A 27,819-nucleotide genomic window follows, 5' to 3' on the forward strand; every position below is an offset into this window, starting at 1 on the left:
CAAGGCATTAGGAAGAAAGGTACCCCAAAACATGGAGATTCATGGGTGCCCTGAGGTGGGACTGTGGAGAGTGTCTGGGGGAACCAATGAGAGTAGCTGGGATAGATTGCACAGAGCCACAAGAAGAGGCTCTGTCACTGAGAGGGGAGCCACTGAGGTCAAACCACAGAAACATGAGTAAGGCATAAGCTGGAGTTGACTCCCTCTGGCTACTGTGGAGAAGACCAGGTTTCTGTGGGGATTAAGGGGGGAACAGGTGATAGCCACTCTGCCCTCCTTCCTTTTGTCTTAATCTTTGCAAAACTGGCTTCCACTGCCTCCTGCAAGGATGAGCTATGACAACTACTGGAAAGCCTTGGAGGTTTCCTGTTAACTCCAGGGCAGTGAGGGTTCGAGCTGGAGACTGCCCTGGTGAGACTCCTGGCATTCAGCTTGGGCAGAGCACCAGATCCCACCAGACCTTGCCCCTGAGGAGTTTCTCAACAGCACAAAACACAGCCTCACTCTGTGGAGAAGTTCCAGAAAGACCTTAGGAATTTATTAGCTATGTTGTTGAAACCAAAAAAAGGGGGAGGGGAGTGGGGATTGAAAGATCCTGAAGCAATCATTTAACCTGGAGAAGAAATTTACATTTATTTTTCTTGAATTTTTTTGTAGCACAAAGATCTCTAGCCACTAAAGAACTGGAGAGAATTCGGTCGGACTCATCATGGAGGGTATGAGCAGGGTATAGACTGAGGTGGCCACGGCCACTGGAAGTAATCGAACAGTAACAGAAACAACCATCCATGGCCCCTAGAATGTAGATGGCTTCGAGAACGTTAAGGAAGTACTGTGAAGGACAGGGAACACTTCTGTCAGGGGACACGGGAGTGACAGCAACCTCTTAATCCCAGAGAGTGAGCAAGAGAGAGAGGGAGGCAGAGTGGTCCCAAGGCTCAAGATAGCCACTGCAGAGAAGGGAAGTGGGGTCCGTGTGCCCAAAACAGGACCTGGCCTCACGGTCAAGCACAGAGCCCTTCCTCCTTCTGTCTGAGCTTAGGCACTCAAGCACCTTGTTTCGAGCTTATATTTAGTCTTAGGGCACAGACCCAAGTCCCAGGCAAATTGGACAGTACACCACATTAGAGCCCTGCACAGCCTGGTTCTGAACTGGTTTCTACCCCTGCCCTCCGTCTCCAGGAACACTAAGCTGGTTTTGGCTTGCTCACATTCAGCCCTGAGCCACATTCCGGAATCCTTCACTCTGCTATTCTTGCTGCTGGGAAACCTTTCATCCCTGTGCCCTTCCCCAGCTCCTGCCCTACACTCCTTCCACCTGGCTGCTTCCTTAGCTTCTGTATTTAGACAGGGGTCACTTCCTTCAGGAGCCTTCCTTATCCCTTCTCCACGACGGTCCCAGATTCTTGCTGACATCAGCCATTGCTCTCAACACCCTTTTAAATTCTGGAACGTCTGGGGATAACATGTCTACCCCCAGCATTCCCAAAGTCATCCTCCATACTCACGTTCAACTATACCCTCCTTCGGGTCAGCCCCATCTTCATGTCCTGTGACCTCCCTCCCACAGAGCCGACACAGAACGAGCATTCACAGACCTCACCAAGGAAAGCCCTGGTTCCTGGGGCCCAGGGGTGCTGCATTCAAATGAAGCAGAACTCTAGGAGATGAGAGAAATATTGTCACCTGTCAGGGCTCCACTCAGAGAAAGGAGTGCTCTCAAAATCTCCCCAAAGACTAGTTTGTATTGGACCCCCATTGCTTAGCACAGGCTAGGCATTCACCCAACAGTGGTTTGTTGGTCATTCCATCCACATTTCTTTTTTTTTTTTTTTTTTTTTTTTTTTTCCGGAGCCGGGGACCGAACCCAGGGCCTTGCGCTCGCTAGGCAAGCGCTCTACCGCTGAGCTAAATCCCCAACCCCCATCCACATTTCTTAAACAGCAAACACGGTCATGAACATCAGGATGAACCCAGCCAGGGCTTCTGGGCTGAAAGGAGTCATAATTTGGACCTTTGTTGAAATGATGAATGGGCGAGTGCATGTGAGGATAGATGGATGCTTGATGGGCAACTTAGTAAGTGACAGTCAAGTATGCACCCTTAATCCCAACAGTCAAGAGGCAGATGCAGGCAGAACTTTGAGTTCAAGGTCAGCCCAGGTGACAGAGCAAGTTCCAGGATAGCCAGGGCTACACAAAGAAACCATTTTTTTTTTGAGAGCTTCTGCTTAGTGTGCCTATCTTTATCTGACTTCTCCTTTGAGTCAGGCAGCAGTGAGCCTGGGTCCCCAGTTTCCAGCCCCCACCAGGGCTTCTTGGCCACACCGCTGTCCTCAATGTGCCTCTTCGTAAATAGTATTAACGTGCCAAAGATTCCGATTGGGTTGAAGGGGCTTCCTCCCTTCAGCATCTCCTTTCCTTGGACAGGCTCCGCTATGCGTTTGCTCAGAAACAGACAAATGAATATTTCTCTCCTTCCTTTTCTTTCTCCGGTTTTGTCATTGCTGCTTGTTTGTGTGTGTTCTGGGTTTGTCTTTCCATGAAGCCCAGACAGGCCTGGAACTTTCAGCAACGCTTCTGCCTCAGCTCCCTCAGCACAGAGATTGCCCTGTGTACCACACTACTCCAGCTTGGTTTTCCTCTTTTACTAAATACAGGAATCTTCTATAAACGAAATACAGAGACTCTCACAGCCACTTCATGTACATTGACTCTAAGACACGTTCGCGTGCATCTCAGCCGTAGCTGCCTTGGTAGACTAGATCATGAACTGCCCCTGCAGAGGCCAGGCAGAAGACCCCGGTGCACCCGTGGACTGGTTACTCCCACATTCCTCTTAAACAGAAACATGAGGGGAAGGGACTAGGGCAGCCTTTGGTCTTCTGGTTGAAGAGTCAGGAGATTTGTCCTCACTGTCAACCCTTAACTCCTCTTCCCCACCCCAGAAACAAACAACAAAAAAACTGCTGTGTGGGCCTTTTCCCAGGGGCAGGGTACAGTGGGAGAAGAAATGCAATCTGCTTGACAGGCTCAAAGGCTGCAACTGCTTCCTGCTCACGCATGACACACAGGGCAACAAGCCCAGGACAGACAATGGAGAGATCAGGGCTGGGCCCCAGAAAGACAGATCTCTCTGGGCCAGGAACCTCTCCCAAGAACATAACCCCAGATTAAAGCTCTCTGTTCTATCTCAGAGGGAGAGAAACCCCATACAACCTCAGGGTCGGCCTGAGGACCCCATGGGCAACTCCTGGCTTGGGCAGAATCTTTCCATTTCTCCCAACTGGTACCATCAAGCCAGAATTCAAGGGGAAAGTCTTCACCTGCAGAAGGAGGGTTGGGTCAGGCTGCAGAAGGGAGCTATGTCACCCATCTGTTCTGATCCAGGACTGAAACAGGGAACTCTCCTCAGACTGCCCTCTCCCCTGCAGCACTGCCCCAAGTAGAATCTTCCAGGGACCATCCAATCAATAAGATTCCCACTTCCCTGTCCTCCTCTCAGGGACAGCAGCAAACTGAAGCCTGGTTAGCTCAATGAAGTGGAGAAGTGAGCAAAGCCTCCCAGCCCTGAAAGACAGTGTCTGCTCTCCTTCATCCAACACTTATGACCTTGTTGGTTCTCAGAATAGGTTTCTGAAAACCTCTCAAGCCCATTGATATTTAGCCCAAAACATGGAACTGCACAAAATAGGAAGGCCTCTGACTGGGGTATATAGCCCAAAGAGCACACATATACAGGGCCTGGGGTTAGACCCCAAGCACCAGCAAAGATGAGCTAAAGAGTGCTTGCTAGACACTGAGGCCACACTATATTCTATAGGCTTCTTTGTCTATACACATTAAGGCATTGGACTATCAGATGCCCTGTATACATCCAAACAGCCTCTTCCTCCAGGCTGATCCCAGGTTCAGCACTGAGACATCCTGCCCCAGGTTGCCCTACCACAAGCATCCTTTATACAGTTGGGGGTTTCGTGAATCTGTTCCCCTGACCTCTGGGCAGTCTTTGGGTCCCTATCCTGCATCTCTGGCAGCCTTACTTTCTGCACCTCAGAAACAGGAACCTGAGGAAACAGTAGGCGACTTTGATCTGTACAGACAGATCCTCAGACCTTTACCTAAATTATCTGAGTAGATGGGCTCCTGGAGCCTTCTTCCCAGGAAACAGAGCCAAGTACTCAGAAATGAATGACAAAAAGCATTTTTATTGGGGATGAGTAGAGAGAGGAGCAGGGCTGAACAGGACACCAAGCAGTCTTTGTCTCAACCGGACAGAGCCCGTTGCTGTCAGGGGATGGAGAATGAGTGTCGTTGTAGCAGATGGATGTCCAGGATCAGGTGGGGGCTGGTGTGACTGGAGGGGCCGAGAGTGACCCTGTACTTCTGCAGAAGGAGTTCCTGCTCTTCATTCCCTCTGTCCATTGGGGTGAAATCAGACACCCCTCCCATGCAGGGGGGTCACTCGGCCCAAGTTGAGAAGAAGCTACGAGGCTCCAGGAGGGCAGAGGCCACACCATGGCCAAGAAGGTCATCCTGGAACTGAGGAACCAAGGCAGAGGAGGGAGACTAACAATATGAGCACCAGGAAGGAAGACTGGGGGTGGGGGGTGAAGTGAAGGATACACAAGAGATATCAGGGCTGAAGGCCATCAGGATCCTGTCTTGTCTATCGTGGGGATCTCTTGGTGATGGTGGCGGAAGAGGTGATCTTGGTACCAGAGCTGCCATAAATACCGCCACCAAATCCGAAGCCACTTCCAGAACAGGAACCAGAGCCAAAACCGCTACCCAGGCCAAGGCCGATGCCACCGCTGCCACCAATGCTGGCACTGCCACCAACTACGGCTGGAAGGAGAGACAAAGTCCACAGTTATTCTCAGTGAGTGCCAGCAGTCCCCAACCCAGATCGGGAGGGACAGATGGCAGGTGGGGAAGGTACTTACAGATGCTCACAGCACTCTTGCATTCTCCAGACATCCTGTGGGGAAGAGAGAGCCATGAGCCATTCAGAACAGAACCCCCTCCTCCTTCGACTTGCAGATATTATGTGATGCTATCTCAGCCTTGAGCAGCCACACCATAACAGCTGACTGTCAACCTGATGGCCCTGGTCAGAACGTACCAGCCCAGCACTGAAGCCTGAAGTGAGACGCCTAGCAGAGTCTGGCTTCTAATACTCAAACCTCCCTCACCTGCACTCCTCGCCCTCCAGTAGCTTGCGGTAGGTGGCGATCTCCACATCCAGGGCCAGCTTGACATTCATGAGCTCCTGGTAGTCCCTCATCAGCCGGGCCAGGTCCTCCTTGGCCTTCTGCAGTGCAGTCTCCAGGTCTGCGCGTTTGGTGTAGGCATCTTTGAGGGCCAGCTCTCCACGTTGCTCTGCATCAGCCACAGATGCCTGCAGAGTCTGGGACTGTGGACAGGGACATTAATGGGTACTTTAGAGGACTTCACCCCTGGGCCAGCTTCCTTTGGTTAAGATGTTAGGATCCTGTCTGTTCTTCCCGTCGTTTTGTGACCTGAGCATCCCATTCCTAGCCTGCCTTTATTGGTGGTACACTCCTTTAATTCCAGCACTCAGGATGCAGAGGCAGGTGGATCTCCGTGAGAGGCCAGTCTGGTCTACAGTGAAATCCAGGACAGCCAGGGCTACACAGAGAAACCATGTCTAGGGGTTCGGGGGAAGTCCCATCCATGTCCCCGCAAGACTGCCGAGCCCACCCACAACCTCACAGATCAACAAGATAAAGATAAACAAAAGCCAGGGAAGACTAGCCAGGAGCCCTGTGTTTGGGTATGCTGTGTAATCGGTGTCATGATGCACGGAGGCCCCACAGCCAAGCCTAGAGTCTTCCAGTGCTTATCCACCACAAAGGCACCCACACCCACCTGCTTCTTGATGTTCTCAATCTCGGACCGTATCCTCTGGATCATCCTGTTGAGTTCTGAGATCTCATTCTTGGTGCTCTTCAGGCTATCTCCGTGCTGGTCAGCTGACATCTGGAGCTGCTGGACCTGATACCCAAGCAAACAGGACTCTAAGGTTGCACACCAGAGCCAGTGAGGGTAGACAGAGATGAAAGGATAGCCACGAAATCCCCGGTGAAGTGAGGGTCGGTGGCACCTGCAGGATGGACTCGTCTCATGCGCCTACCTTGATCTGGTACCAGGACTCAACCTCAGCCTTGCTCTTTCGAGCAATCTCCTCATACTGGGCTCGGACCTCAGCGATGATGCCGTCCAGGTCCAGGTTCCGGTTATTATCCATGGACAGCACCACAGATGTGTCTGAGACATGTGTCTGCATCTGGGACAGCTCCTACAAAGCACGCGTCTCACATCAGACCCCAGTAGAGTCATTTTCTCCTGACCTCTGACTGGGAAATGAGGCTGATGAGTCTCCCGAGACCATAAATGTTCTATGTAATGGGCCAGACACTCTCTCTATGTATTGGGTGGAAGGCAATGGAACGGAAACATTTAGGACAACAAAGAGCTCTCCCCCATGCAACCTCCAGCTCTAAGCCTCTCCTCTAGGAAATCTGGTTCTGAGAAACTCTCCATGGAATCCCTCGTTCTTTCTCCCCATGACCTTGCCAAGACCTTGCCAAGAACCCACTGCCTTGACCTAAGTTGCTGGAATCTATTAAGAACCATGACTTCCAACCCACAGCCCAACAGATAGGGGTTGTCTTCCTCTACACGGAAAATGGAGGCCTCACCGCTTCATAGAGGACTCTCATGAAGTTGATCTCATCCTTAAGGCTTTCCATTTTGGCCTCTAACTCCACCTTGATCATGTAAGCAGCATCCACATCCTACAGAGGTAGAGGAGAAGAAAGGGGAGGAGGATGAAGGGATGCAGGAGAAGAAACAGGGAGGTAGGATCACAGCGGGAGCAGAAATGTCGACCAACACCTCTAAGTTCCCTTACACACTTTTATAGGCTGTGCAAGGTCACTATGCACACTTGTCTTGTTCTGCCTCTAGAGCCATCAGAATAGCACAGTCCAGATGGGTTCTCCTCACACAGTTACTTCTTTTAGATCTCACACCTCCCCCCCCCACTTCCTTTGATAACACAATTTCAAATAAGGACAAGGCAGGCAAAGACAGGCAGAGAGATAGACCAAACACATGGCTTAAGCCAAGACCACTTCCAACAGGAAGGGGGGGTTGCTGTAAGTTCTTCCTGATATCCTTCCTGGCTTACTTTCTTGAGGACCACAAAGTCGTTCTCTGCAGCTGTGCGCTTGTTGATCTCTTCCTCATACCTGGGGGGTGGGGGACAGGAAGACAGAAGGCCACCGTGAGATATTTCTCCCGGGTCCACTACTACGTCTCAAGCTCTAAGAGTGGGAATGCCCAGATCATGAACAACATCAAGTGTTCGTAGATATTCACCTAACATACGACCCATGAGCCTAACAGCCTCAGCCCTGTTCATTCAGAGACATGAAATAGAAAAGACTGTTTGGAGGGGATAAGTTGTAAAGGAAAAACCTCATCACAGTGATCAGATTACATCATTGGAAAGACTGTCCTTCGGGTTGTGGCAGATTAAATGTCCTGGTTTTAAATTCTGGGTCAGTTCCCTTTCCTTGGTGTATGAGTGTGGTCATTTCCTCAGCCTCATCCTACAGAGGACAAAAGAAAAGCTATTGCATAGTGTGTGTCTCCTGTGTGTCCCCTGTGTGTTCCCTGTGTGTCCCTGGGTGTCCCTGTGTGTCCCTGAATGACCCCTGTGTGTCCCTGTGTGTCCCCTGTGTGTCCCTGTATGTCCCCTGTGTGTCCTACATAATTCTCATTCCACTCAATTCTCACAAACATAAGGTAAGAATACTACCCCTATTAAATACTATGAAAGCCACACACTAACCAACATTCAGTTAGCTCTTTTCAAGATATTTACCAGACTAAATTCCAACCCATGAGCAGGCTAATGCTACTATTGATCCATTGTATTTCTGAACCTCTCTGTGCACAGCAAACCCAGGAACCTAAAACTAACACTAATTCAGGCAACTGGTGGTCACTTGGCCTCCACCTATAAAAATGTGGCCATTTGAATATGGAAGCCAGCTTAGAGGAGCTTTCTACCCCAGCTTTGGATTCCTCAGAGCCTGAGGTCCCAAGATGCTGGAGAGAGGCCTGGGTGTGGGCCAGCCCTCCCTCTCTCCACGTACTTGGTCTTGAAGTCCTCCACACTGTCCTGCATGAGCTTCAGCTCTGACTGTAGGCGACCTTTGTCATTGCTCAAAGTGTCCAGGTTCTTCCTTAAGGCGTTGATGTACGTCTCAAAGAAAGGATCCAGGTTTCTGGGGGATGTGGTGGTTGTCTGCTGCTGGAGGAGGTTCCATTTGGTCTCCAGGACTTTGTTCTGTTGCTCTAAAAACCGCACCTGTGTTGAAAAAGACACAGGTCCCTCGTAAGACCCATATGCTTTGGCAGAAGGGTGTCTGAGACCAGCATCAGCCTAGGCAGGCCAGGCATCCAGACCATCTAAGTGTCACACAGCTTGGACCACCTCATAGCAAACCCAGAGCACCATCATGACAAGCATGTTTCTGGGACTATAGTGGTCTGTGGGACACAGAGCTTGGAGAACATAACATAACATTTCTAACCACAGCAGACCAAGGGCCCAGATGCAGGGCTAAAGAACAGAGCATCTGGGAAATAATCAAATCAAATAAGACACAAGGTACACACACAGTTGGCAGGTGTTTGCATTCAAAGGATACAGACCCACGGTGAAGGACAGACAAGTTCACTAAAGACTTTCAAAGTAAGCTAAGGCACGGTGATGCCCACATGTGGTCCAGCACTCGGGAGGCTGAGGCAGGAGGATGATATGTTTGAAACCAATATGAGCTACATAGGAAAGCCTTGTCCCCTGAATCTGTATACAATTAAGTCTAACTGCAAATAGCCCAGACATGTTCTAAGACTCAGCTAGAATCCATCCTGCCAAGGACTTCCTGGAGCCTTCACCCTCTAATGCACCTAGCCAGGCCAGCCAAAGGAGTGGTCTGGCAGAGCATCTCCATGTTACGTGCAATCGACAAGACACCTGCCTTCTGAACCTAAAGGCTGAGATGAAATGAGATGCAGCCAGCGAGCACAGAGAACTCTTAGTCTGGAGCTCAAGTCTGCTCTCAAGGTAGCGGTAAAGCCTCCACGAGCTACTACAGGCCTGTTCAAGCCAGTGTACCCACTCATCTCCTCCAAGGGGTTCACTCTTGCCTCAAACACCTAAAGAAACCAAAACTTTGATGCCCAGCAACCCAGAACAGCCTGGGCTAGAGCCCTGCATTGGGCCCTAGCCATAGAACTCTGAATAACCAGACCCCTTGATGCAGGGCTACAATTGAACTACATAGGAAGATCTCCAGGTCTTGCCTAAAAAAAAAATGGAAGCTGGGCTAAAAACGGCAAAGAACATCTCCTCTGCTCTTCAAGGAGCCTCAGAGACAAGGAGTTTCGCCCGGAGTCAGAAGTAGGTATGAGGTGACCTCCTGCCTAAGACCCAGGGCCGGGGGCTTAGAAACCCTCACCCCACCACCCTCTGCAAAAGTCGGGCTCACTCGCCTTGTCGATGAAGGAAGCAAATTTGTTGTTGAGGGTCTTGATCTGCTCGCGCTCTGCTGTGCGGATTTTCTGGATCTCTGGGTCAATTTCCACCTGAAGAGGTGTCAGCAGGCTCTGGTTGATGGTGACTTCCTGAATACCTCCAGCAGGACAGACAGGGAAACCAGGACCGCCTCGGCCGTTGAAGGAGCCTCCAAAGCCACCGCCAAAACCACCGGCACCAAACCCAGCACCGTATCCTCCAACACCGAAGCCTCCGGCACCGCCGTAGCCACCGCCTTGGCAGGACCCAGCCACGCTCATGGAGATACTCTTGTGACCCCCGAGGTTGTAAAGACTCCTGCTGCCGAAACCCCCAGAGGAGCAGCGCCCGGCACCCCCAGACATGGAGGCTGAGCTGAAGGCCACCCGCTTGACTCCACCGGCAACAGCTGAGCCACTGCTAAAGCCCCGGGAGACTCCGCGGACGCTTGACTGTCTGGAGATCATGGCTGAGAGATGAGGCAGCTGCGACGAGCGTAGAACCGAAGCGAAGCAAGAGCTAGGTCCTGAATGTCAATGCCAGAACCCGTGGCCCTTGCAGCTTATATGCGCTGGAGAGGCAGGGCTTGGTTGCAGGGGCATAAAGGGAAAAATCCGAAGTATCTCTGGGCTGGGCCTTTGGCAACGGCCCATCTCTCTCGCACCTGCTGAACATGTCACTAAGCACACCTAGAAAAGTCACTGAGAGGGCACAGCTTACCGTCTCATCCCTCCCTGAGCCAGTGCCCCAGGGCCTCTTGTACCACAGCCCACCTGACTCAGCCTTGCAAAGCCCCACTGCCCTTCCTCCTTCCTTCCCAGCCTCATGGGGCTCCTGCTACAGACACCTAGTCTGATCACCCCTACTTTAGGCCGGGGATGCTGGAACCTAAGAACCTGGGTTCCAGGCCTAGCATTGCCTGGTTACACACCCTGGCCTGTGCAAACTGCTCCCTGAGATCAGTACTCATAAATTGGAAAGAATGCAAATGTTTACCTTTCCTCTCAAGGCAAGAGAGATTGTGATCGTGGATGGGCACTTGATAAGCTGTCAGAATCAGCTCTTGGGCCTCTATCTGTCATCCTTATCCACCGGGTGTTCCTAACCCTTTGTTCACCTATGAAACAAGGCCCTTCTCTTACAGATCCACCTACGTAGCCTTTCCAACCAAGACCCAGAGGAGCCCCTGGTTGGATTCCACTATGTGGCCCATAGCCACCCTGGGGCTTCCCCAAAACACAGCACGTCTGGTTTTACTGATGTGGCCCCAGAATTCTAGAAAGAGGTTCCTAACATCCTTGATGCTGGGGACTGCTTTGGCAGACTGATGGTAGGTAATTCAGGGCCATGTGTGAGATGCAAAATCGTAGTTCTGCTCCTAGTACTTGGGTTCCTCCTAGCTGAGGGCGACTGGCCTAGACAGAGTCTATTCATCTCTCCCTAACTAACTCTGCAGTCTGGGGTGGGTCACTTGACCCCTCTGAGACCTTATAGATAAAACAAGACCTGTCCCTGTGCATAGTTGATAAGACAGTATATCCAAGGTGTCTAACACATAGGAGACCAAAGTCACCTGTTCTCTCCTGTCCAGGGACTAGGAAGTCCATCATTGAGAAAATGACCCAGATGTGAGAAAGAGCAACCACCAGCACATGGATAACCCCACTGGCCTGAACCACACCCATGTCCCCCAAAAGCTTCCTTGATATACAGAGAACTTAGGGTGAGGGTGAGCACAGGTCAGGCCATAGGGATGGAGACACAGGGAAGGCCAGACAGTCCAGGAACCCAACCAACAGTCCTTCCAGGTCTCCCCTCCACCTCTGCCCTGTCACTGTCCAGCTGCCCACTGTAAACCTGCTCGAGGGCTGGGGAGGCTAGAGCCGAGACCCACGGCATATGCAGAAAAAAGCTGCATATGGGCAAGCACGGCAGAGTGAGGAGGTGCTGCCCCTCCACCACCACCCCCAGTGTCTGCTGGGCACCAGTTTTGAGTCAATCTCGGTGATTCAAAGGGCATGGGGACTGTGGGACAATAGCAATCAGGCTTTTGTGTGTCCACCCCAAGTCTGGGAGTAGGCATGCCCTATCAGGAAGGTAACAACAACTGGAGATGTCAAGGGCCCCCTGAGGGGTGTTCTGAGAGCTTCTCTCTGCACACATCCCCACATCTCTGTCCTCCATGGGTGCTAAGGCTCTGACGGGGATTTGACAGATGAAGCCTGGGGGGGACTCACGCCATATCACTAAGTCGTGTATCTCAGACTGTAATACTCCAAGTTTGGGAGAACTGACACAATCAATGGTCATGTCAAGTACTGAACAAAAAGGACTCCAGGACTAGAGGGAGGTGGACATCTTCAGAGAAATGGCAAGAGCAGTCTCATTTTGTGCCTGGGGTCATCCAAATGACAAAGTCATGACCAAAGACCTCCCTGGCGGTTACGTGAAGCATGTGCCCCATCCCTTCAGACAAAAGCAGGAGGGGGGAAGCCCAGTGCATTCTGGGTAGAAGCAAGCCTCTTAGAATGCCTGCCACATGCTGGACAATGGTGGCTTTTCCTTGGGACAGTTTTATTCTTTGCAGTTCTAACTCAAAACGGCTCAGAAAGGTCCTGTTACTAGCCTGAGATACAACAGCTCAAAAATAATGGATTTTAGGAAGCCAGTGCTGAAGGCGTCACCTCAAAGTTCATGACCTTAACCTTTGAGTAGACATTGTTTTGTACGGATGTCTACACCATGCAGAATTCTCAGCCACGCACAGTCGATGTCCCACCAGAACAGTAGCAGAGTCTTGGGGGGAACACAGAATGTTCCAGTTCAGCTCCCTTCTGTCCCTACAATCACTGACTTCGTTTGTGTGTGACCTTGTCCTAAGAGGTCCTCAATAAGTCACAATATGGTCCTCAATGGCTGGTCTTGTGCCCTCCAATCAGCTAATTCCAAATTGATATAGTCACGAATCTTATGCTAAATCCAGCTCAAAAAATGTTCTGGCCTCAATCCACATCCTGTGAGTTTATTAAATCAGAATTGCCAATGCTTTACAGAATCCTCACCCTGGAGATAAGAAACTGCAGGTAGATGCAAGCAAGAACTTCCCAAGTGAGACCGTCTTTAGGCCCCGTGGGAAGAGGGGCAAAGACAACTGTCCACCAGGAGGTGACAGCTGAAAGTCAGTCCCACACTCCCACTGCAGCCCTGTGCACACACAGCTCTTGCTTTTGCTGCTGTCCTTGGTGACCCAGAGTCCTTTGGCCACCTGCCCAAGCCAGGCTCTGAGGAGTAAGCCGGTTGCTGTCAGGCATGGAATAGGAGTGGGAGGGTGTGTTCGCTCGGAGCTTTCCGAGTGCAGGAGGCGAAGCCTTCCCATTCAACTAGGGATTACGGATGCTGAGGCCTCCAACACTGTCAGCCCTAACCTGGGGAACAGTGTGGGAAAATGCCTTGCTCTCCCTGGTCAGGTGGGTGCCCCTGCTCCACTGGGTCACCTAACCCCAATTGCCCCATGGCCTGAGTCACTCTGAGGGAACCAGAGCCAACCAAGGGTTCAGAGATGCTCAGGAGACCCAGGGAGCTGGGAGGAAGGAAAGCCAGAAAAGTCCATGGATCAGTTGCTCCATCTCCTGCCCCTGGTGTGTGCCAGCAGGGGCTTTCAACACTTCCGACTGCCAAAGCACATTCGATGAAGCTTTTGGTGCAACAGAGAGAGAAAACAGGCCATAGCACACCAGCCCCACCCTTGCAGGTGGCCTTCCACCCCCCACCCCCTGAATCCCTCAACTGGGAGTGCCTTGTGGGAAGGTTCTGGGTCGGTAAAGTCACTTCTGAGCTTGGACAAACCATGTCGCTCAGTTTCCAAGCCCTGGTTTACCATCCCAGAAGGTGTTTTTGACTCTGCTGTTAATGTGTTGTGGTTTTCAAGCATGCAGCTCCCTCCAGTCTCCCGCTACCACCAGCAGCCTGGTTTCGATCCTATGAAGTAACAGTTTAGACTGCCTGCTGATTTCTTTTTCTCCGTAGGTAGCATAACCCAGTGACAGGCTTGAACTTTGGGGCAACATTTTTTTTTGATTCTACATGAAGTGCTCTGTGTTCCTAAGAGGTTACCTAACTGCTCTGTGCTTTAGTATACACAATATAATAAGCGGAAATGGGGTTAACAATGTTTGGATCACAGGCTGTTGAAGAGACATGTCAGAGAATCCAAGGACCTGAGATCTCAACCCTAAAGGTCTACAAGTGCTGGTGAGGCCCCTGGAGAAAATGCTCAGGGGTGCATTGGGGGGGGGGGTTCAGGGAGCATTGTTTGCCAAGTCAAAGCCCCATGTCCCCAGACAGGATTTGTTTCAGAATCTCTGCTTGTATTCCTCCAACCTTTGTACCCACCTTCCTGAGTCCTCTGGGGAGCAAAATTGAGAGCCTAAGCTTCTGCCTGGAGTGCCCAACGGTGTTAAGGCAGGCGGAGAGGCTCTGACTGCACTGTAGGCAAGATGGAGTAGAGTAGAAATAGCTGGACCTCAGCCTTTTGTACGTCAGTGAGAAATGGAGTACAGGTTGGGGAGGAGATGCAGGCAGCTGAGGAAAGGAAGTCTTCTAGGACACAGGAAGCAGGGAGAGTGGAGGGAACTTCAGCAGGAAAGGGACAGGGCTTGAAATCAAAGCCCTAGCCACCACATCATCTGTCCTACAGGGTTACTGCAAGCTAACGCCTAGAAGCCTCCATTTTTCTAAGTTGGAAAGTGGAGAGAGAACCCTGTGTCCCTGTTGAATTCTGGGGCAAATCAATGTATCTATAAAATACACAATCCAATTAAATGTGTGTTCATATTGGTGGCTAGATGTGGGGGGCTCTGAGGAGAAATCACCTGAAGTCTGTGCAGAGAATCCTGAAGTCTAGGGAAGGGGAGGGGAGGGAGGACTCACGAGCTTCTCATGTCCGCCTCACAGCCACCCTTTTCTACAAGGAAGAAACTAGGCTTGGAGATGAACAGGACTCAGCCCAAGTTCACACAGTCAATAGCGGCAAAAGGTGAGATCTACCCAAAGTCCGCCTGGTTCTGAGGCGGCTGTGCAGGAGTCTGCTGAGTGAGCTAGGTCAGCACCCCAGAGGTGAGTGCTGTCCAGCTGTCACGTTCCTGTTCCCCAGGGTGCGGGTGCGGGGGCGGGGGCGGGGGGGGGGGGCGGGGCGGAGGGGGGAGAACAGACTGGAGCCACACACAGCTTGCTGCAGTTACTGTTTATTGAGACACATCACAGGCACAGACAGGGACTTGGACATGAGGTGACAAGGCTGTTCTGGTGAGAGAGAGAAGAGCTGCAGATCTCTGGCAACCCCTTCTCCCTCCTCCAGCTTGCCCTGAACTCAGAGCAAATCTGCTGAGGTGACAAAGCAGAACTGGACATCCTACCCCCTCTAAATGGTCAAGTCACCCCCAAATCAACCAGCTGGTGATCCTGACTTCCCTCCCATTCCACTGCACAACCAAGGAGAAAAACCTGGGTAAATTTGAGCCCTTTCCCAAATGCAAATTATATGTAAATTGTGCACTAAAAATACTCAGCCTCTGTGGTCCTGAGAAGCCACGGCCAACGTGAGGACCAAGGCCCAACTCGCAAAGCCTTGCTGCTAGTATCGCCGGCTAGAGGTCTTGACCGTGGTGGTCTTCCGCAAGATGGAGGTTCCCCCAGAGACCTGACCGCCCTTAGCAGAGCCATGAATCGCACTGGTACTGTAGCCTCCCTTGCTGGCCCCGCCAGCCCCGCCCAAAGAGAAGCCAGCTGCGCCGCCGGAGCACACCGAGGTAGAGTTGCCGGTCACCGCTGCAAACAAAGTAAAGGCTCAGGACTAGTGGAACTGTCGAGTTAGGAAGGGGTAGGGGAGCCCAGAAACCCTGGGACAGAGCGGGGCGGGGCGGAGCGGGGCGGGATGGGGCGGAGCGGGACGGAGCAGGGCGGAGCGGGAAAGAAGCGAGAAGTGTGGGGCACAGATGGTGGATACTTACAGATGCTGATTGCACTGGGACAATCTCCAGACATCCTAGGGGAAACAAGGGTCCAGAGAATTCAGCGATCTGGAAACCCATGTGAAAATCTTCCCTCCCAGCCCCTTGCCTCTATGTTCATTCAGTTCCTTACTAAGGCCAGAGGGCAAGACCCAGAGTTATAAGTAGTAGGAGTATGGGGTAATCCGGAACTCAAGGCCTTCCAAAATAAAGGCCGTTCTGCCGGAGGCTTTAAAGCCTCCCCCTCTCTCCCTGCTTCCTGTGGGACCAATGACAGACTCTGGTATCGCTAAGGACAGAGCCTTTCTCAAAGGAAGAAGTTGAATCTGACCCGGCCAAGCAAATCTTGCTTCTGAGCAGCTGGGACACCCCAAGGGATGGCCAATCCATCCAGGAAATGAGCAGCAGAAACAGGGAGAGCTAGGAGAGACAGTCTAGACTACTACCACCGCCATCTGCCCCACAAACAGATCCCAGGTCTCCGAAGGGTGTGCACAGGGGCTACCACCTGCTCTCCTCGCTCTCCAGCAGCTTGCGGTAGGTGGCGATCTCCATGTCCAGGGCCAGCTTAACGCTCACGAGATCCTGGTACTCGCGCAGCATCCGGGCCAGGTCCTCCTTGGCCTGGTGCAGGGCCGTGTCTAGATCTCCAAGCTTCTTCTTAGCATCCTTGAGCGCCATCTCCCCATTTTGCTCCGACTCTGCGATGGCTGTCTGCAGCTGCTGGCACTGCCCACAGGAAAATAGTATTGGGAATATTTTCCAGGATCAACCCATTCTCACCCCTTTGCTCCCAAGCCGGGAGCCCCACGCCCTACCCAAACAATCTGGGGAAAAAGAGACAACGGAACTGAAAGGGAATTTAATAGAAGCAGTGAGGAAACACAAAAACATAAATCTCAGTTCTTCCCGCAGATCGCCCAGGGCTTTGGACGAAATAAAACAAATAATACAACCAGGACAGCAAAAGCCTTGTTCTGGGGCTGGAGAGATGGCTCAGTGGTTAAGAGCACTGACTGCTCTTCCAGAGGTCCTGAGTTCAATTCCCAGCAACCACATGGTGGTTCACAACCATCTGTAATGGGATCTGATGCCCTCTTCTGGTGTGTCTGACGACAGCAACATGTACTCATATGTAAAATAAATCAATCTTTAAAGAAGCCACATGGTTTGGTCATACATACATAGAATCAGCGTCCTCTACCCTCCGCCCTTCCCCTACACTGCCATCTTGGAATAGGATGTCATAGACTTGTCCCTTTGAAAGAAGTCATAACACATGCTCTGCCACACATACCACTGTGTGACCTGCGACAAGTCTTCCCCCCTTTCGCTTCTCCTGGGAGCTCCTTCCCAAAAAGGAAAAGGTTGATCTTGCTTAGCCAGACTTTGAGTTTTCCAGGCTAACCCCATGACCCACCTGCTTCTTGACTGCGTCCACCTCTCCCTGCAGCCGCTGAATGGTGCGAGTGAGTTCTGAAATCTCATTTTTAGTGTCTCGGAGGCTGTCCCCATGCTTCCCAGCTGTCACCTGCAGTTCTTCATACTGGAGGCCAAAAAGGGTGCCAATGAATATTGAGAACCCTCACCTGCTTGATAACTGTTGGTCTCAGAGCCCACCCTCTGCTGGAAACCCCATGAGAGCTGAGTGCACCAAGTCCTAGAGCTCTGATGGTCGGGTGAGCCAGGCCTCTCCAGGGGAGGAGGTCCACCCCAGCCTGTACACCCAAGCTGGTCATCCACTCACTTTGGTCTGGTACCAGGACTCAGCCTCCGCCCGGCTCTTCTGGGCGATCAGCTCGTACTGGGCCTTGACCTCAGCGATGATGCTGTCCAGATCCAGGCTGCGGTTGTTGTCCATGGAGAGGATCACGTTGGTGTCAGACACACTGGTCTGCACTTGGCTCAGCTCCTGTAGGCATAAGAGCAGCTGCTACCAGAGTCCTGCCCTATGCCTTGGGCAGAAGCAAAGTGTGCAGAACAGGACCTTCGCATGGCCTCAGAGGGACATCCTAGGCTTCCTCGGGATCCATCCTAGAAAGAATCTACCACTGGGAACAGAATCTCCATCTCCCCATTGTGAGGCAGGCATACATCTTCCCTGTTGATCCTCCGGTCCTCTGCTGAGAGGTCAAGGGAACAAGGGGGTTGTGCCTCCCTGCTCCGTGCCACCCTGGCTCTGCACGAGCACATTCACTGGTTTCTGTAATCATCACATTCCCTGGAGACAGGCACTCCCCAGCTAGCATGAAGGCTACTTCTGTGCCCTCAGGGAAGGTGGCATGTTCAGGAACCTAACTGTTCCACCATCTCTTGTGACCCTGATGACAAAAGAGGAGAGAGGCTTGGCAGGAAAGAGTACCTACCAGAGTACCAGGCAGGTACAAGGGAAAGGGGATGGCACCAAAACCGGTCAATGCACTAGACACAGTGTCCTCAAGTCCTCCTTGCGTTTCTATGGCTACTGCCCTTTTTAAAGATGCATTAGTGACCAGGAAGGTGATGTAAAGGTAACAGGAAGTTGAGGGTCTGTGATCTGCTCACTGACTTGCGACATTGGCTCCCAAAGGGCTCTGCCGATGCCATCCCTTGACTCCCTGAGCTCCTACCACACTGCCCTCAACTCTAACTGTCAAGTCACCTTCAATATTCTCACTGTGACCCTAGCATGTCACACGCTGGCGCACACACACACACACACACACACACACACACCACAGACACACACACAGCACACACACATACACACACACCACACAGACACACACACCACACAGACACATACACCACACACACACACAAACACACACACCACAGACACATACACCACACACATACACACACACATACACACCACACAGACACATACACCACACACACACACACACAAACACACACACACACCACACAGACACATACACCACACACACACACAAACACACACACACCACACAGACACATACACCACACACATACACACACACATACACACCACACAGACACATACACCACACACACACACACCACACACACACATACACCACACACACACAAACACACACACCACACAGACATACACCACACACACACACAAACACACACACACACCACACAGACACATACACCACACACATACACACACACACCACAGACACATACACCACACACATACACACACACACACACACACACACACACACACACACACACACACAGAGAGCCCAGTAGAATATGGCTGACAGGAAAAGAGACATCAACACCCTTCACTTTCTAAGTAGCTACTATGGTTCAGGCACCAGCTTGGCCACTCAGCAAGCATGACGTGTTAGACTTCAGGACCCTCCTTTACTAGTTCCACAGAGAGATTAAGTCACTTGTACCAAATCAAAAAAGCAGTAAGGAGAGCCCTTTTTAAGCCTTGGAAACTTGATTTCAGAACCTGAAATGATTCAGATCGAAAAGAGTAAAGGGAGACAGACAGACAGACAGACAGACAGACAGACAGATGGATATGGAGTCCAAAACCCTATCTGACAGCTTGGGATGTTGACTATGTTCTAAGCATAAGGGTGGGAAGAAATGGGTCACTGAAGGGCAGAAGGACAAGAGGACAAGGGTCCTGAGGTCACCCTCCAGAGGTGTCCTGGCCAAACCCAGAGCATGGAATTGACTCCTGAATGCCAGTTTGGCCATCATGAATGGGGAAAGAACTGTTGCCCCTCTTTCCCTGAGAGTAGACTCTGATGGATGAGGAAGCCCTTTGACAGGAAGTAATCCCCCAGCATGGTCCACAGTTACCTTTCCTTTCCACATCTTCACCTAAATCTCCCACCTACTCAATGCCCAACTTGCCAACTTCCTGCCACCACAGACACTGTGCCCTTTGATGCCAAGGCCCTGCTAAGCTGAGCCCTTCCTTTGCCTGCTTCTGAGTGCCAGCTCCTCCTTAAGATCCATGGCAGGTGTGTCCTCAGAGGGCCTCCCCTCCCCTGTCCTCCAAAAGAACCCCACCACAGCCTCCCTGTGTGCCTTGGCACCTTGAACCTGTCCCAACAGGGCTTTCCTTACTTAAGAACCTGACCTTAAGGGCAGGAACTTTATGTGGGAGGAACCCCATAAATGCTTGTTAAGTAAGTGAGGTAGAATGAAAGAAAGGGATGCTGGGTGAGCCTGCTCTGTGCTTTGGGTAGAGCAGAGCCAAACCTGAAACACGAGAGCATGAGGGTGGACAGGGAAGTCCTAACTCTTGAGAGACCACCACGAATCCCAGCAAAGAGAAACAGGAAACACCCAGAATCCTTTAGGGTAAGAATCTCTTCTGGCTAAGCAGACAGAAGAGAGCAAAAGAGCTGAGAACACAAGAAAACAGAAGAGACACTGGGCTAGTGCCTGCAGAAGACCCAGGAGCCAACAACTAACGGCTGTGTCATCTGCCATGGATCCTTCACAGAGAGCAGTCTTCAAACGGGAAATATGGAAAATAGGCCCAAAGGGGGCCTTGACCCAGGCAACTTCAGAGTCTAGCCCAGAGGGACTGATCCTAGGAGGCCCAGGGAAGAGGAAGGGGATGAACATTGAACCATCCCAAAGAAACAAGGATGAGGAGTCCAGAGCCCAAAAACAAAGCCCTGCTCCTCTGAGGGAAGGAATCAAGGTCCTGAAGGCTAAGGAATTAATTATAAAACCTGGGAGGAGGCACAGAGCTGCCAAGAGTCACCTGAGGAAACACGAAACCAAATAGGTTTCGTTTTCACATCCGAGCGTATTGCTGGATGGCCATGGACATTATCTGACCACTCCTGTTCAGAAATCCCAAAAATGAGACAAGCACACATACATGCACAGGCACACATGCACGTACATGCATACATGTACCACATACACACATATACACATATATACATGTATGCACACATATACATATATGCAAGCATGCATGTACACACACACACACACACACACACACACACACACACACACTTTTTTTTCAACTAAGTACTGGAGAAAAGCATGTCCACACCTCTCTTGAAAGCATTCATGTGGAAAAACTCCAGAGACTGTCTAAGCGCCAGGATAAGGTGTTACCTAAAAGTGTACATGAACTAAAGGAATGCTGAGGTGCGTGAATAAATGTCCCTTGCCTTCCCCACCCATCTGTCTTCTGAGCACTGAGAGTCCTATTTCCTGACTTCTCAATGCCTCCTTTGTTCGTTGTCACAAGATTCAAGTCACCTTTTAACAGAGCCCTTCGCACAACAACAGCTGTGCACCCTGCACCTGGGGGACCAAGTAGAGGTTGCATGAGCCCCTGTCTGGTTGGCACAGAGGGATTAGCTGGGAGAACCCTGCTGGGGATATACTGGGAATATCTGCTTCTCTAGCAAATCCCCCTAAGCTCAGCCCTAATGTCCCAGTCTGCAAGATTCCCTGTCTCCTGAGACCTGTCCTGGAATTTCTGAACCACCCACTACTCTACCTCACCAACTTCACAGTCTCTGCTGCCCCATTTCAAACTGAGCAATCAAGGGGGGCATTGCCTCTGACTAGTTTTGTGACCAAGGACTAATTACTCTGACCCACAGTACCATTGGTTCTCAAATTGGCAAGATAGCACCTACATTGTGGAGCTTTTGAGAGCACTAAGCTGGCTCAGGGCCTCAGTGCTACTCATGAAAAAGGTGGGGCCACATTTTTTTCTTTGAAAGTGTCTCACCATGGTTGGCCTAGAACCTCAAATTCACACTACCTGCCTCTGCCTCCAAATGTTAGGATTAAAGATATGCGCTACCGCACCCCGCCCCATCCTGTAGGCTCCAAACTTTTCCCAACTACGTAACACTAATGGGTTCACACCTCCATGAGTAACTCTCCAGCGATACTTAAATGTGTGCAGATCATGTCTGTCCATCTGTCTCCTTACCATCTCATGGAGCTGTTGCAGGAAGTCAATCTCTTGGATCAGGCTCTCCACTTTGCTTTGCAGATCCATTCTGCCCATGTATGCAGCATCTACATCCTGAGAAGAGGGGGAGAGCAAGCAGAGTGCTCACACCCCAGATCCATCCAGACCCTGTGCAGCCAAAGGACCCCCTCCCCCAGTCTAGCCACCCCACGAACCTTCTTAAGCAACACAAATTCATTCTCCAAGGCAGTGCGTTTGTTGATCTCATCCTCATACCTGTAATACAAGGAAGGTTCAGGCCAGCTCAGGCCAGTTCTGTCTTTTAGGTGGTGGGCTCACCTGGCTCCCAGGAAGCCTGGATGAACTCTGCCACCACTCGGAAATGTCTGCGGAACAGTTCTTTAATGCAGTCAACAGTGAAGACGTTTGGGGGGAGAGTGCCATTGTTTAAATACTTCCTTCCTCTTTTGGAAGAAAGAGCTACCAAATTCAGACACTACCATAGTAAGCCACCTCTTTGGCTCAGAGCCCTTGAAGGCTGTCCCAGACAGAACAAGTGTGCCAACAATGGCTGACCTCTGTCTCCACTTTCAACAACACACTGGCATTTGAAACAATCAATCCCTTCCCGACCACTTCTGCTAAAGCTAAGGTTTAGAAACTGCCAGTGTCAAGTTACAGGAAAAGTTATTTTAAAATTACACTTTCATGTCATAAATATGTGTACTGTCAACCATGTGGTGGGAAGGTCGTTTGGATCTCAATTCAAACAAACACTTGTTTTTTCTAAATTTATATTTATGGAGCAATTGAAAATTCCATACTAGGTATCCCATGAGGCCGAGGAATTACTACGTTGAACATTTTATTATTTTGCTTAAGTTTTGTCGACACAAGTTAAGCAAATGAGCCTCATGCTTGGCCACCCAGTTCCTCTAGCTTCCCCTACTCAGGAGGGCAAACCTCTCACACACACCTACCCAGTACACATATTCATGAAGAAAGTGACAAGACAACTAGACTGGCTTGGAAACATGAAGGGAGGTGGTAGAAAAAGAGAGGGACAGAGTGAGATTGGCTGAGCTGGGTGTGGAGGGCTAGAACATGAGGTTCAGTACACAATCCTCCCCACCTTTTAAAAAGGACATCTTAAAATTACTAAGCTCGGTTGGGTTACCACACACATAGTCCCTGAGGTGAGCAAGAAGAGCACCGAGAGTCTGTCTGAAAACAATAATAACAACAATGACAACAAAAATCAACCAATAAACAAATGAACACACATGCACGCACGCACGCACACATGCACGCATGCACACACACACACACACACAGCCCCCAAGCTCCAGCCCCCAGTAGGAGCAGCTCTGCCTGGGTGAGGGCGGTCTTTTCCACAGTGTCATGCTCTGTCTCATAGGGCAGCATGCGTGTCCCTCACTTGTTCTTGAAGTCCTCCAGATTATCCTGCACGTTCCTCAGCTCCATGTCCAGCCGCCCCCGCTCGCTCTGTTTGGTATCCAGCTGCCTCCTCAGGGTGTTCAAGTAACCCTCAAAGAAAGGCTCCAGGCTCCTGGCGACCCCTGTGTTCTGGCTCTGCTCCTGCAGCAGCGCCCACTTCGTCTCCAGCACCTTGTTCTGCTGTTCCAGGAAGCGTACCTGACCAGGGAAGAAAAGGTGGATGGAAGTCACCTGGGGAGCAGAGCCCAGGACACCACAGGCCAGCATTGCTGTGGTAGGGTAGCATCCTGCTTCTCACTGGGAGGAAGTGATCCTGCTCAAATGACAGTCCAGACAGACTGAAAGAACTCTGAAGAGTTAACAAACATGTGGACTGGTCATCTGGTCAGCTGAGCTACACATTCTGTTCTCTGTCTCACTTTCCCACTTGTCCCGGTTGAAACTGGATGAGGCCGGTGTTTATGAGACCAATTCTGCATCAGTTAACTGTTTAAAATATCACAGAGGCCCCGCGGTAGCCTCTAATCCCAGCACTCAGGAGGCAGAGGCAGGCAGAGGCAGGCTAGTCTCTGAAGCCAGCCTGGTCTACAGAGCAAGTTCCAGGAAAGCCAAGGCTACACAGAGAAACCCGGCTTTCAAAAAAAGAAAATCATGATATATATGGCTCAAATCCAACTGCCCAAAGAGCAGTTCACAACTGTCTAACTCTGAGAGGATTCGACCCCCTCGCACAGTCATACACACACACACGTAAATAAAATAAAAATAAAACGAATCAACAGTATCAGAGAAACAGAGCTGTAGATGGGTCCCAGGTTAAAAGTAACTGTTGCTCTTCCACAGGATCCAGATTTGATTTCCAGCACCCACACAGCAGCTCATGAAAGAACCAAAAGTCACCAGGGGAAAGGCCGAGAAGTGGGTGGCACGACTTCCCTTACACTGTTTCCTAGTCCCTCCAGATCCCACCTCCACAGCACCCCAGGCCTAGTCACTTGGCCCGGAGCCCTGTAGCAGGTACACCTTGGTGCCCAGGACTGTGGAGCTCTACAGCCTTCTTCAACATTATGCCCCTGCCTCACCAACCTGTGTGACCCTGGGCAAGTCTCAGGACCACGCTAAGCCTCGGTTTTCATACTGTAAAAACGGGCGGAGCATCACCTGCCCTGGAGCCTCATGGAACCCTGAGGGTGACACTCGAGAAAGGGGGTAGGGCCCTTCTGTGTTAAAAGTTCAAATCATCATCCCTCAGCCTGACCCCGCCGCCTAGGCTCGGAGCCAAGGTACACAGTGCTGAGGGGATGGAGAAAGCCGTGATAGAGATGACGCCAGAGTGACCCAGTCACCCCGGAGGTGAGACAGGGTTTAGAACACTTCCAGAGTGTGACATTCGAACTGTATGGTGGCCACCCTCCTCTTGGTCCACCCCAGACTGAGCGTCTTGGCTGGACCAGGGAGCCAGGCAAGGGAAAGCAAAGGGCTTCCTCTTGCCCTCCATGTTCTCACTGTGTCTGACCCGAGGCTTCTTCAGCTTGAGAGGACAGACAGGATTCCAAGGCTCCAAGCATGGGTGATTTGTAGAATTCCTGAGCCATGCATGATTACCCACAGCTATAAAATGACTCAAGTCGTTAAAGGCCAACTCCCTAACAGAAACACCAGGGACAGCACATCTATTAAGTAAGGCTGCTGCTTCTTAACGGTATTAATGACACCACAGGAAAGGCTCCAACACAGTTGGGCTGGGCCCCTCATTCACAGAAGAAAGAAACCCCAGCCACCAGGTTGTAGCCCCAACCTCAGGTAGACAGAAGCAACGGTCACCCCGCCCTGCCCACCTAGTGCATATAGTAAAAACTTGCCTTTGCCCAGATGATCCCCCCCCCATTAAAAGTTCAGCTTCCGGGGCTGGGGATTTAGCTCAGTGGTAGAGCGCTTACCTAGGAAGCGCAAGGCCCTGGGTTCGGTCCCCAGCTCCGAAAAAAAGAACCAAAAAAAAAAAAAAAAAAAAGTTCAGCTTCCCCCTGACCCCACTCCGGTTTTGCCCACCCACCTTATCAATAAAGGAGGCAAACTTGTTGTTGAGGGTCTTGATCTGCTCGCGCTCCTGAGTGCGCACCCGCTGGATCTCGGGGTCAATCTCCACATTGAGAGGTGTCAGCAGGCTCTGGTTGACAGTGACTTCCTGGATTCCCCCAGGAGGACAGACTGGTCCAAATGTCTGCCTGCCAGCCCCTAGGCCAACGTAGGCCCCACTGCCAAAGCCTCCTAGCGCCCGGCCAGAGGAGGACCCACCAGCCACACTGATGGAGATATTCTTGCCTCCCAAGTTGTAGAGGCTCCGGCTGCCAAAGCCCCCGGAGCTGGACCCGGAGCGGACGCCACCGCCACTGCCGCCGCTGCTCCTGGACATAGTCACTGAGCTGTAGCTGGTTCGCATCCGACTCCCACCACCTCCGCTGGCTGAGTTAGAGCTGAAGCCTCCTTTAGTGGAGAACGTCTGCCTGGACAAGGAGGACCGCATGATTGTCAGAGAGAAGTCAGCTGAGAGCGAGAGGAAGCAGGGCCGTTGTGAGCTGCTGAGCCACCAAAGGCCTTTTTATCTTTCCCCCCCCCCCCCCCCCGCTGGGCTGGCCATGGGTTCCACACGCTCCTGCTGTGATTACCACAGGTGAGAGGGAGGGGCCCTGGGGGGGAACCCCTCCCCCCCCAATGTGGGAGGGCATCGCCCAGCCAGAGACTACTTGAGGTGGGAAGCACCCCACCCCCCCACTCCCCCACCCCCACTCCCACCCCACCCTGTAAGCTCTCCTCACTTGGAACAGGATGATAGGGCTCCTACAGTTACCCTCACCACCCAGTGGCTGGCTTGGTCTCCTCCTACGCAGCCCTGATGGCCTGCTGTCAATGGAGCTCTGTTTTGTGGGGTTTGTCCCAGGGCCTTGTGGTAAGCCAAGGCCCCAGGGCCCAGTGCTGTGCAGGTGGCAAGGGAAGGTGCATTGGGAAATGGGTTGTAGAGAGGGTGCCCAGGCCTGCTCCAGTCCCACCCTCCCAGCCCACAGCCTCCTGTCTCTTGGCAGGTCCAGCGTGGGGGGCACAGGTGACAGGGCAGGGGTGGGGTAGTTGCTCTTCTATCTACACCGGCAGGTGTCTGCTGGGTGGGAACCCTGCGTGGGGCAAAGAGAATCCAAGGACGAGAGGAGGGTCCCGGCCCAGCCATAGGCCTGGCTGGGCACACAACATGGATTGGATGGCTTTGGCTCTAACCAGACATGGCTGTGCACACCTATATCCCAGCACTCTGGAGCTGAAGGGCGGAGGGTCAAAAGTTCAAGACCACCCAGTCTCAAAACCAAAAAATAAAAACAACAAACAAACAAAAAAAACAAAAAAAAAACAAAAAAAAACAAAAACAAGAGATGCCCAGTCTCCACAGGCAGGGTATTGAGACTTAGGATCCCAACTGCCTTTCCTGGGGCTGGAGGGAGGCAAGGAACAGTGACCATCCCTAAGTTCTTCCTTGGTGGGGCCTTCCCAGTGGAGCCCAGCCATTTTAGAATAACTGGAGATGCACACACATCCAAGAAGCCCCAAATGGCCCATCCTATACCTGCTTCAACCTTCTCCTTCCCTGTCCACCAGGCTCAGTTCAGAAGTACTTCACACCGATCATCGCTCTCTTCCCAGCCAGGCTTCTAGAACTAAACACAGCCCGAGCAGAGCCTTAGAAACTTCAGATACAGGATTGCAAACAGTGGGAGCAGACCTTGAGGCTGGCTCTCCTCATCTCTCTGCCACTCAACAAGCAGAGTCAAGGCAAAGATAGAGCAATGTCAACTCTGCCAGGCTAGAGCTGGGATCTCAACAGAGATGCAGAGGACCCCGGTGACGATGGTGGCTTCTAGGCTCCAAAGGAAGCTGGGAGTATTTCCCTAGGGCCACTGGGATATTCTAGTAGCCCCCATTCACTTGAAGCATTGGACCCAGCTCCTACCAGTCATGAAGAGCCACAGAACTAGCCCCTTAATGCCACCAACAAGACTGCCTTCCCTGATTGGAGTTTGGACACCAACTGGCTGAAAGGCCAGTTCTCGCCAAGCTGTGTGCCTTTGGGACAACTCTCCACCTCTCTGAACCTCATCTAAGCATGACCCACTGTAGAAGTGCTTTGGGAAAACACTGCCCTTGGGATGAGCCATCGTCTCCCACCAACCAACCTCCTCTCCTTTCCCCGGGCTGAGAACACTTTCTCAGGCTCCCTTATCTCTGCCTGACGGCGTGGGAGAAGAGATAGCTGTGAGTGAGGCCTAGCCTCCAGGCTGCTGCCATGGTCCTCTGGGCAGGAAGGTGATGTCAGGCAGCAACTATGAGTCACTGTGTAGCTGGGCTGGTGGGAGTGGGAGTCGAGCTGTAAATATAAACATACCCCACCTCACTCAAAGGCTAGCATTCAGACATGCGATTCGTGTGTGTGTGTGTGTGTGTGTGTGTGTGTGTGGTGTGTGTGTGTGTGTATGTGTGTGTGTATGTGTGTGTGTGGTGTGTGTGTATGTGTGTGTGTGGTGTGTATGTGTGTGTGTGTGGTATGTGTGTGTGTGGTGTGTGTGTGTGGTGTGTGTGTGTGTATGTGTGTGTGTGGTGTGTATGTGTGTGTGTGGTGTGTATGTGTGTGTGTGGTATGTGTGTGTGTGTGGTGTGTGTGTGTGTGGTGTGTGTGTGTGTGTGGTGTGTGGTATGTGTGTGTGGTGTGTGTGTGTATGTGTGTGTGTGGTGTGTGTGTGTGGTGTGTGTGTGGTGTGTGTGTGGTGTGTGGTATGTGTGTGTGGTGTGTGTGTG

The 27,819-nt window shown here is 51.6% G+C and overlaps 2 protein-coding genes across 5 annotated transcripts; both read right to left on the reverse strand.

Moving 5' to 3' along the window:
- Positions 1 to 4,187: 4,187 nt before the first annotated feature.
- On the reverse strand, positions 4,188 to 10,153 carry Krt4 (keratin 4). Of its 2 annotated transcripts, none has more exons than XM_087557604.1 (9): positions 9,594 to 10,153; positions 8,189 to 8,403; positions 7,216 to 7,276; positions 6,725 to 6,820; positions 6,157 to 6,321; positions 5,892 to 6,017; positions 5,195 to 5,415; positions 4,946 to 4,980; positions 4,188 to 4,847 (listed from the first exon to the last, which is right to left on the reverse strand). In XM_087557604.1, the coding sequence occupies exons 1-9, from the start codon at positions 10,080 to 10,082 to the stop codon at positions 4,669 to 4,671; spliced, it is 1,587 nt and encodes a 528-aa protein (XP_087413730.1). In that variant the 5' UTR covers positions 10,083 to 10,153; the 3' UTR covers positions 4,188 to 4,668.
- Positions 10,154 to 14,842: 4,689 nt separating this feature from the next.
- Krt79 (keratin 79) lies at positions 14,843 to 27,411 on the reverse strand. Of its 3 annotated transcripts, none has more exons than XR_015624380.1 (9): positions 25,037 to 27,411; positions 22,964 to 23,181; positions 21,741 to 21,801; positions 21,490 to 21,639; positions 17,371 to 17,819; positions 17,044 to 17,169; positions 16,132 to 16,352; positions 15,624 to 15,658; positions 14,843 to 15,441 (listed from the first exon to the last, which is right to left on the reverse strand). XR_015624380.1 is itself a non-coding variant. In NM_001432096.1 (9 exon segments), coding segments are annotated over 9 exon segments (1,587 nt in total). In that variant the 5' UTR covers positions 25,508 to 25,554; the 3' UTR covers positions 14,845 to 15,247.
- Between the last annotated feature and the right edge of the window lie 408 nt (positions 27,412 to 27,819).

This window comes from Rattus norvegicus, chromosome 7 (genome assembly GCF_021556685.1).
Source record: "Rattus norvegicus strain SHRSP/BbbUtx chromosome 7, alternate assembly SHRSP_T2T, whole genome shotgun sequence".
Taxonomy (NCBI): domain Eukaryota; kingdom Metazoa; phylum Chordata; class Mammalia; order Rodentia; family Muridae; genus Rattus; species Rattus norvegicus.

What these genes read in the sequence shown, in the direction of transcription:
- Krt79 (XM_087559037.1), bottom strand. Translation starts at nt 21,621, where the DNA reads ATGGGCAGAATGGATCTGCAAAGCAAAGTGGAGAGCCTGATCCAAGAG. An exon ending in TGCAACAGCTCCATGAGATG is followed by an intron (nt 17,536 to 21,543) that starts GTAAGGAGACAG and finishes TTATGCCTACAG; the next exon opens with GAGCTGAGCCAAGTGCAGAC. An exon ending in TCCCAGTGCAATCAGCATCT is followed by an intron (nt 15,442 to 15,623) that starts GTAAGTATCCAC and finishes CTTTGTTTGCAG; the next exon opens with CGGTGACCGGCAACTCTACC.
- Krt4 (XM_087557604.1), bottom strand. Translation starts at nt 10,082, where the DNA reads ATGATCTCCAGACAGTCAAGCGTCCGCGGAGTCTCCCGGGGCTTTAGC. An exon ending in TTGCTTCCTTCATCGACAAG is followed by an intron (nt 8,404 to 9,593) that starts GCGAGTGAGCCC and finishes TTTTCAACACAG; the next exon opens with GTGCGGTTTTTAGAGCAACA. An exon ending in GTGGAGGACTTCAAGACCAA is followed by an intron (nt 7,277 to 8,188) that starts GTACGTGGAGAG and finishes CCCACCCCCCAG; the next exon opens with GTATGAGGAAGAGATCAACA.